This window comes from Borostomias antarcticus (assembly GCF_949987555.1).
Source record: "Borostomias antarcticus genome assembly, chromosome: 1".
NCBI classification, from domain to species: Eukaryota; Metazoa; Chordata; class Actinopteri; order Stomiiformes; family Stomiidae; genus Borostomias; species Borostomias antarcticus.
This window is the reverse complement of record NC_140234.1, coordinates 13,459,221-13,469,220: the sequence shown is the minus strand read 5'-3', so window position 1 is coordinate 13,469,220 and position 10,000 is coordinate 13,459,221. Positions and strand designations below refer to the sequence as shown.

The 10,000-nt window shown below is 46.5% G+C and overlaps 1 protein-coding gene across 1 annotated transcript in view; it reads right to left on the bottom strand.

Moving 5' to 3' along the window:
- The window catches only part of dscaml1 (Down syndrome cell adhesion molecule like 1), a gene marked incomplete at both ends in the record, with an annotated part of 41,605 nt that overhangs the window by 4,998 nt on the left and 26,607 nt on the right, over positions 1 to 10,000 (bottom strand). Inside the window, 3 exons of the mRNA XM_084438489.1 lie at positions 3,298 to 3,441; positions 6,009 to 6,164; positions 7,510 to 7,656. Of these exons, the coding sequence (XP_084294615.1) occupies positions 3,298 to 3,441; positions 6,009 to 6,164; positions 7,510 to 7,656 (447 nt within the window). The remainder of the gene's footprint in view (positions 1 to 3,297; positions 3,442 to 6,008; positions 6,165 to 7,509; positions 7,657 to 10,000) is intronic.

The window sequence follows — 10,000 nt, the reverse complement described above, 5'->3', positions numbered from 1 at the left end:
TAAGATATTAACACAAGTAAAGCTACATGGTAAGAGCAATATTAAAAAGGTATGTTTTAAGATCTCGCTTAAAAGGAAGATTGATTCAGAGGTCATTGACAACCTTGACCAGCGCTGTCTGTGCTATGATGAGGGTAAAAACCTGACCGAAAAATACCCAGGATACAATTTGCAGCTAGGAAATTTAATTTAACCGTTTGAATACATTTCTTCTAAACTTTAACTTAAAAAGGGGAGGTGGGAGATTGGTTTAAAATGACTGAGGACTAAGGACTAAGTAGTTTTTCTTCAGAATGGGTTTCACCAGGGCAGTTTTACAGTAAGTGGTGCTGATGGGAAAACGCCTTTACTGAGGGATCAATTTACAACACTGTAGCTTAAGTGTCAACAGATACAGAATTAAAAGTCTTGAGGAACTACAGTAAGGGAATAGGATCGAGGGATCAGGTAGACGACTTAATTTCTGACTCCACTTTGCTCAACATCTCCGTCAACCGGTGTAAACAAGTTCATAACCCTGCTCCGTGGAGGAAGAGGGTCACCAAGCAAAACATTTGGTCTTGACTGGGTGATATTCATCCTAATGCCAGTTATCTTGTCTTTAAAATATCTTACAAGTTCCTCACACTTTGACGTAGAGGACATGTTGACAGCTGTACTGTATAGGATTTAAGAGGTTGTCAATCGTTGAGAAAAGTGCCCTGAATTTGTTTTGATTTCTAGAAATCAGTTTTGAGAAGTGATCTCTTCTAGAATTTCTCATGGCCTTATTAAATTTCGATACGACCACGTCACCGGCAACATTTTAACAATATCTAACAAATATTTAATAATATTAAAAAAATATCTAACAAATCTAAAAAATTCCTCACTCCAACACTTGCTGAAAGCTGAGAAACTGCGCTTTCTAGTATTATAGGGAAAATCCCATTATTATTCAAAATGTTGTCACTGTACTTTCAGGGTTAAAAGGGTTAAAGGAGTACTGTAAGGGTGTTCTTTGAGAATATCGCAGTGGACCTGTAGCTTGCTCTTCCTCCATGTGGGCTCAGCTCTTCTGCATGTTCTCTTAAGTTGACCCATCTCCTCGTTCCTCCATGGAGCTTTTCGTTTAGTTAGAACCTTTATCAGTTTCATCGGTGCTACAGACTCAAGGGCTGCACCCAATTTAGCATTAAAGATGATCACTAAATCATTCACATGTGATTCCTCCACTTCTGGGATCGTTACACTGTTTGCGTTCAACATTATTTTGAAATGATCATCCCTCCCTCCACCCCTCTCTCCCATATTACTCTCTAACCCTGTCTCTCTCCCCACGCCTCCATCCATCTCTCCTATATCTCTCTCCACCCGTCTCTCTTTCCATCTCTCCCTCCACCCATCTCTCCCTATATCTCTAGTCTCTACCCCTGTCTCTCTCTCCATCTCTCTCTCCACCCCTCCATCCATCTCTCCCATATCTCTATCTACCCGCCTCTCTCTCCATCTCTCCCTCCATCCATCTCTCCCATATCTCTATCTACCCTGCCTCTCTCTCTCCATCTCTCCCTCCATCCATCTCTCCAATATCTCTATCTACCCTGCCTCTCTCTCTCCATCTCTCCCTCCATCCATCTCTCCAATATCTCTATCTACCCTGCCTCTCTCTCTCCATCTCTCCCTCCATCCATCTCTCCCATATCTCTATCTACCCCGCCTCTCTCTCTCTCCATCTCTCCCTCCATCCATCTCTCCCATATCTCTCTCTACCCCGCCTCTCTCTCCATCTCTCCCTCCATCCATCTCTCCCATATCTCTCTCTACCCCGCCTCTCTCTCAATCTCTCCCTCCATCCATCTCTCCCATATCTCTCTCTACCCCGCCTCTCTCTCCATCTCTTCCTCCACCCCTCCATCCATCTCTCTCCATCCCTCCATTCCTTTCTCCACCCCTCCCTTTATCCACCCACGGTCTCTTCTGTTCCGTGTCTTCCATCTATCAATGTGCCCCCACCACCCCTCACCCCTCTCTTTGTCTCTCTCTCCCTCTCTCTCCCTCTCTCCGCAGGGGTAGGGCTGGATGGATGGAGGAAGAAAGCAGGGATGGAGGGAGGGATGGATGGAGGGAGGGAGGGAGGGAGGGAGGGAGGGAGGGAGGGAGGGAGGGAGGGAGGGAGGGAGGGAGGGAGGGAGGGAGGGAGGGGAAGGAGTCTGTGACGGTGTAGCGGATATTAAAACATTCCTCGGGCGCAGAGATAGCGGTGATCCAGGGAACGATAGAGCGAGATAATGAAAAGAAGAACAAAAGTACTCCCCCCCACCACCCCCTCCTCCTTCCCCTCATCCCTCCTTCCCTCTCTCCAGACGCACTCATTTACATAGTAATCATCCCTCACTCTGTGTGGGGCCGGGAGGAGAGAGAGAGAGAGAGAGAGAGACAGAGAGAGAGAAAGGGGGGGGGGGGTGATAGAAGAAGAGAGGAGAGAAGGAAGGAGAATGGATGGAGAGGGGGGGAAGAGAAAGAGAGAGAATAGAAGGGAGAGGAGGAGAGAGAGAGGAGGAAAGGAAAGGAGGGAGGGGAGTGAGAGCATGTACAGTAGGTAACACCCAATTTGGTGTTGAGGTACATGGTGTGTGTGTGTGTGTGTGTGTGTGTGTCTGTGTGTGTGTGTGTCTGTGTGTGTGTGGGTGAGTATGTGTGGTCGGTGTATACACTTGTATTTCTGCATTTGTTGTACAAAGCTGTGCGTGTGTGTGTGTGTGATTGCTGTCAGCTTATTTCCTGCCCTCGCTGATGAACAGATGAGGTTGTCCTGGCAACGTGATGAGACGCAGATATGCAAATGAATCAGGAGGGTGAGCTTGCACGCACACACACTGCGGTACGAGAAGAGCTCATTTCACACACATCCTGCTGATACTGCAGTAGCACAACACACACACGCATACAGTACAATATACACAACACACACACACACAAGCACACATAGACATGCTAACACACACACATACACACACACACACACACAGACATGCTTACACATGCACACAAAAATACACACACACACACACACACACACACATACAGACATTCTCTCTCACTCTTTCTCTCTCTCTCTCTCTCTCACACACACACACACACACACACACACACACACACACACGCACACACACACGCACACGCACACACGCACACATCAGATCACAATACAAATAGTCTGTGTCCTCTAGAACATTCCCTCATCAAGCTTTTCAGTCTGATTGGTCTCTAGCCAGCCCCTCTCCTACCTTCTCCAACCCACACCCTTCTGCTAACTCACCGGTTGGCCTGACCCAGGACTGGAGCAGTAGATGGTGTACTTGCGGATGATACCATTTGGTTTGTGCGGGGGCAGCCAGGACACGACCACACTGCTGGCAGAGGAGGGGACGGCTTTGATACCAGCTGGCGGTCCAGGGTCTGAGAGAGAGAGAGGAGGTCCAATAAAACATGTAGAAATGCACAGCAATTGTTTGTTTGTTTGTGTGTGTGTGTGTGTGTGTGTGTATAGGTGTGTGTGTATAGGTGTGTGTGTGTATGTGCAAGAGTGAGAGAGAGAGAGAGAGAGAGACCGAGAAGGAGGGGTGAGAGGAACGTTCCGACATATAGTTGTTGTGTGTGTGTGTGTGTGTGTGTGTACTGTATGTGTGTGTGTGTTTGTGTGTGGTGAAATAGCATTCTGCTCGATCATTAACACACACACACACACACACACACACACACACACACACACACACACACAATGCAGTGAACAAACACTCACACACCAGCCATGTATCATCATACTTTGTTGTTTAATATTTACGAAAATGAATCAAAATAATCGTATCATTGTAACGAAAATGCAGATATTTTCATGACTATAAAACGTCTCACATAACAATTGGGGATTGGTTGGTTTCTTGAATGGCGTGATTCAAAAAGGATAAGTATTCGTGAGGATTTTGGGAGTGGGTTGTTTTGAGGGTTGGTTGGGTGGGTCAAACAACACCAACACGACAACATGGGGTGCAAATTTAGAGTGACACGGACACAGCACAAAAAATGAGCACAACACAAAACTGGCTAACAACACAAAACTACCAAGCTTACTAGAAATCTTACTTGCTAGTGTTCTTACTAGCAAAGTACTGTAGCTAGTGTTCTTGCTTGCAAAGTAGCTACTGTACTATTCTTTCTAGGCAGCTACTCTTTTCATTAGCAAGCTAGATAGAATTAGCACACGCCTCTATGCATTTCCTCATTGCATTGAACATTTTATAGTTATGAAAATATTGGCTAATTTGTAACAATGCTACGGTTATTTTGATTAATTGTCATAACTATTAAATGAAAATATATGATACTCTGTTGCACAGACAGATTTTCAAAGCACCAAAGGGGTGTCTGAGGTGAGATGCAAAATATAGTGAGGGTCTGAGAGAGAGAGAGAAAGAGAGAGAGAGAGAGAGAGAGAGAGAGAGAGAGAGAGAGAGAGAGAGAGTGTGTGTGTGTGTGTGTTTTAGGGGCATAGAGAGAGAGAGAAAGGCATTTTCACAATTCTACTCCGATCACTTCTCCATATGCTGAAGCCAGACCCAGAGGCAGAGAGAGAAAGAGAGAGAGAGAAAGAGAGAAAGAGAGAGAGAGAGAGAGAGGGGGGGGGGGGCAGATCAAGAGAAAGAGATTCTTTTGGACGCATGTGGAAAGGGTGCCCCTGGACACACTGTCAACACATATCAGAGTGGGAGAAACACTCAGCCAGCCTGATATAACACAAACACACACACAAACACACACACACACACACACACAAACACACACACAAACACACACACACACTCACACTCAAATACGCACACGCATACGCAGATACACATTCACATACGCGCGCACACACAAGAGAGCGCAAGCCTGAAAAACATACATGTAGCTATTCTCAGAGAGAGCTTGCAGAGGGCAGCAGGGAGAGGGAGAGATAGAGAGAAAGAGAGAGAGAGAGAGAGAGAGAAGGTGAGATAGGGTGAGAGAGGGAGAAACAACACTTCAGAGTGCATCTGTCCCCCCCTCTCCCCTCTCCTCCTCCCCTCCTCCTCATCCATCCCCTCCTCCCCTCCTCCTCATCCATCCCCCCTCCCTCCATCTCCAAAAGGCTGCCCTCGGCTCGCTGGCCCCGGGGGGCGGAGGAGAGGATGTAATCCAACACCCACCAGTGTAAGCACAAAATTAATTCTCTCTAAGCCACAAAGAATTAATCCCCCTTCTTGTGCTCTGGCTGCCGAGTGGGGGGCACACGCACACACACACACACACACCCTTAGGCAGCGGAATACGACCCCTTCGGCTTCTTAATTCTCATTAGTACTGGTAATGGCACATCAGAGTACAAAGAAGCTTTAATCAGCACCCTCATCCTCGGCCAATCCTGACGCACTCTCAACCTCGGCCAATCCTGATGCACGCTTATAATCTATAGACCCTCGATCCTGACATAATCCCTCCTCTGCACCCTTCACACCCAGACGGCACCCGCAAAAAATCGCAAAGTCGCACTGAAATGAAAAAAGCATTCTGTCCCATTTTGGCTCACATAATTGGTCAAAGTGTTCACCTATTCAACGATGTATGCCAAAAAAAATGACATAATTCTACTTTTGTTGTAATCTTATATCAAAGTATATAATTTCTTACTTCCTGGAAAACGGTAGGTCACGTGCAATGACGACAACAGGTACCTTAGATTTTAGGCCAATAATCTCATGACATCCACCCGTAATCAACGCTATCCTTCTATCGAATCTGTCTAAAGTTCTTAAAACCCGTCCACTTGTCAATGTTCCAATCAAATTCCTCTAAACATATGTCCCACCCTCATAGCTTGTTTGTGTTGGAAATACGTCAAACTACGGAAGTTAGATGATCTCAAACGTCCGTTTCAGTGCGATTTTAAAACCTGGAGGATATGGATTTACGTGTGTGTGTGTGTGTGTGTGTGTGTGTGTACTCACAGTCCTCGCGGGTCTGTATGTACAGGACGCTGCTGCGGACTCCGTCCCCGGCCTGGGTGAAGGCCAGCACCTGGACGCTGTAGTTGGTGAACTTGTCCAGACCCCTCAGCTCCACCTGCTCTCGCAGGGTCGTAATGTTCTGCATCTCTCCCCATTCTGAGGAGGAGGAGGAGGAGGAGGAGGGGGGGGGGGGGTGGCAGAGAAGGACAGAGAGAGAGAGAGAATGAGAGAGAGAGAGAGAGAGGAAGAGAGAGACAAAGAGAAGGTGTGGAGGTGTGGTTTCCATGTCTGGGGAAGCATTGCTGCAGACAGACTTAGCAAAGTCTGGCACTAAAATTGGACAAAAAACGCCATTCTCCATTGAGGGGCCCTGTAACACAGGGGCTGTAACACCGTGTCCTAACTGCTTGCGGCGCGAGCAACAGAACGCGACATCGCATGCTTGCTGTCCTAACTGAAACCGTTAAATTTCCTGTTCTGTTACGTCATGTGTCTATATTCCCAACTGAAGACCGTTAAAGAATGAACGCCTGTCAACGCGAGCGACAGGAGGAAAATAGGAACAGGGCGAGCGTCAAAAGGGCAGTTAAAACGTCGCGCTGCGTCGCTCGCGTCCAGTTATGACATAACAATAGAAAACAAAGCAATGGAACGCATTTTGTCACTGGCGCTCGCTCGCGTCGCGTGTAGTTAGGACACGGTGTAACAGTGTGGACAGAACTCTATGTTCTTTTTGAATAAAGAGGTGGACTGAAGTTCCAATTTAGGAAACAAGAAGAACATTTAATTCCTCACATTTTAAGGAACAATTTAATTTGAAACAGAGTCCAAAAGGAGAAAAAACAGTAGGTATTGTAGCAGCAATAGTGGTACAGTATTAGTGAGAGTTACTCTGAGAGGTGAGGGGTCAAAGATCAGAGGTGAGAGGTCATAATGGTAGTAGTGAGAGTTACTCTGAGAGGTGAGGAGGGGTCAAAGATCAGAGGTGAGAGGTCATAGTGGTAGTAGTGAGAGTTACTCTGAGAGGTGAGGGGTCAAAGATCAGAGGTGAGAGGTTATAATGGTAGTAGTGAGAGTTACTCTGAGAGGTGAGGAGGGGTCAAAGATCAGAGGTGAGAGGTCATAATGGTAGTAGTGAGAGTTACTCTGAGAGGTGAGGGGTCAAAGATCAGAGGTGAGAGGTCATAATGGTAGTAGTGAGAGTTACTCTGAGAGGTGAGGAGGGGTCAAAGATCAGAGGTGAGAGGTCATAATGGTAGTAGTGAGAGTTACTCTGAGAGGTGAGGAGGGGTCAAAGATCAGAGGTGAGAGGTCATAGCGGTAGTAGTGAGAGTTACTCTGAGAGGTGAGGGGTCAAAGATCAGAGGTGAGAGGTCATAGCGGTAGTAGTGAGAGTTACTCTGAGAGGTGAGGGGAGGTCAAAGATCAGAGGTGAGAGGTCATAGCGGTGCTGTGGCGTGCGTGTGCGGTACCCGGTACCTGAGCCCTCCTCAGTACCCACCTCCGTCCGGGAAAAGCGACCAGAAGACGACCCGGTAGCCCTTCAGCACGCCGTGCAGCGTCATCCTCGGGGGCTCCGCCCACGTGATCACCGCCTCGTCTGACGTCACCGAGATGGCGCGGATGTTCTGGGGGGGCTGGCTCGGCACTGTGGGGAGAGTTGGGGGGGGTAAGTGTTGAGGCCTTTATGGTACAAATCTATTTTCTGAAGCTTTCTAAGACTCAGACTGTACATAAAGACTTAACAGACCAGTAGGAAAAAAAGAGAGAGGGAGAGAGAGATAGAGTGAAGAGAGAGAGAGGGAGAGAATGATTGTACTGAGGTCCAACATTTCATAGGTAGTAGATAATGATACCATAGGTACCAACTGAGATCATTAAAGACAGAAAGTCAGATTATTGTATACAGGCCTTATACACTGCTGTTAACTTAGATTATCTATAATATAATTTATCTGGGGGTTTTTCATCTGACTTTTCGTGCTCTGTTGACATGACCCATTTTGACTGAGTTTGTTCAATATTTTATTCAAACATTTCAAACCAGAACACTGGTGCACAGTGTTGCGCCCATGAATGGATTCCGTGGCTCTGTGCGCACGCCCCCTCCGTGCGAGCAGGACATGTTTGGTGTCGCTGCATTCGTTAGGTCGAGAGCTTAATGCCAGTCCAAACACTCTGTGGTCTCTGTGACCTTCCGACAATGAATGGCGGGAATTTTCCAAAGTCTAAAAAATGAATAGAGGTGAATGGGTGGGGTCACTGGGGCGGAGTTAATGAGTATACTGATCTGTGTGGTATCTGTTTTCCTGAAGAAAAAAAAATCTCACAAATATAAGTTTGTTTACTTAATTTTCCTAAGGCAACGGGTTTCCTCACTTTTAAGTAAAGTAATGCAACACATCCTGCGGTGACTTGTCTGAAGCTGTCGAAGATTTAGGTCGAACAGCAAACCAGGAGAAAGAGAGAGAGATGGCGAGAGATAAGACGATTGATTCAGAATCAAATGGTTGAATGGTTGAATGCCGGGTGGTCTAACATTCAGAAACATCAAACAAACCTGGCATTTAGGGTTAATGACCTCTAGAAACTTCAACCAACACCCAGCTCATCTCCATATGAAACCATTCAGATCAGCCGTTAGGACCAGCTAAATACCTCTGCTGTCTGTCCTGCTGCGACGATGGTCGAAGGGTGAAAGAGCTTTCTGTTAGAATCCTACCAGGTGCCTCTTTACACAGCGCAACCCACCAATGGGCTCTTGGCTCACTGAGAGGCGTTTGACTAACTGACCAATGGGGATTGAGAGGCTGAATGGCAGCAGTGTTGAGGCTGAACAGAACAGACTTGTGGGAAAATGGAGGGACAGGAAGAGTGGATGAGAGGGAGTCTGGGTGAGCGGAAAGAGACAAGGAGAGAAAGAGAGGGGGATGTGAAAGAGCGAAGGTTTTGGCTTGGCGGGGGTGTTTGCAGCTGGTGAGAGGCTAGGGAGGGAAGGAGGGATGGAGGGAGGGTAAAGAAGGAGAGAAGAAATTAGGGGTTCATGTGTGAATAGGGTTCTCCAACAGCCAGTTACAATACTACTGAACAGAACACCCTGTTATTACAACCAACAAGCTACTACACTAAGAACACAACAATGGTATCCGTTCAGTTGGCACATCCATTCAAAACACCAAAATCCTAAAGCTTATATCTCCGTAGTTTATGCTAGCTAGCTAATCTTACCTGTTTCTAAGAAACTCCATGCCTTCAGTATCAGCTAGCTACAAAATAGCAGAGTAACTGAATAGCCCCATAGCTAGTTCAAAGTTAAAGTCCCACACCTGAGTGCATGAAATTTGGTCTCCCACATTTTGACCCATCCCCTGGGGGAGCAGTGAGCAGCAGCGCCGCACTGGGGAATCATTTGGTGATCTAACCCCCCAATTCCAACACTTGATGCTGAGTGCCAAGCAGGGAGGGTCCCTTTTTTTATATCGTCTTTGGTACGACCCGGCCGGGGATTGAACACACAACCTCCCAGTCTCTGGGCGGACACTCTACCACTAGGTCACAGAGCTGGTCTAGTTGGTTGGGGAAAGTTGCTAAGATTAGCTAGCTAGTTGTTCTTATCTCATGAAAGGAGGAATACTTGAATTAACTGATGTAAAATTATAATGTATATATACATAGTAGATCAGAAACTTCCTGACTCCCAAGCAACCAAAGCTACAACATATCTGTGTTAAAGTCGCACTGAAATGAAAAAAGCATTCTGTCCCATTTTGGTTCACATAATTGGTCATAGTGTTCACCTATTCAACGATGTATGCCCAAAAAATTACAAAATTCTACTTTTGTTGTAATCTTATATCAAAGTATATAATTTCTTACTTCCTGGAAAACGGTAGGTCACGTGCAATGACGACAACAGGTACCTTAGATTTTAGACCAATAATCTCACGACATCCACCCGTCAATCAACGCTATCCTTCTATCGAATCTGTCTA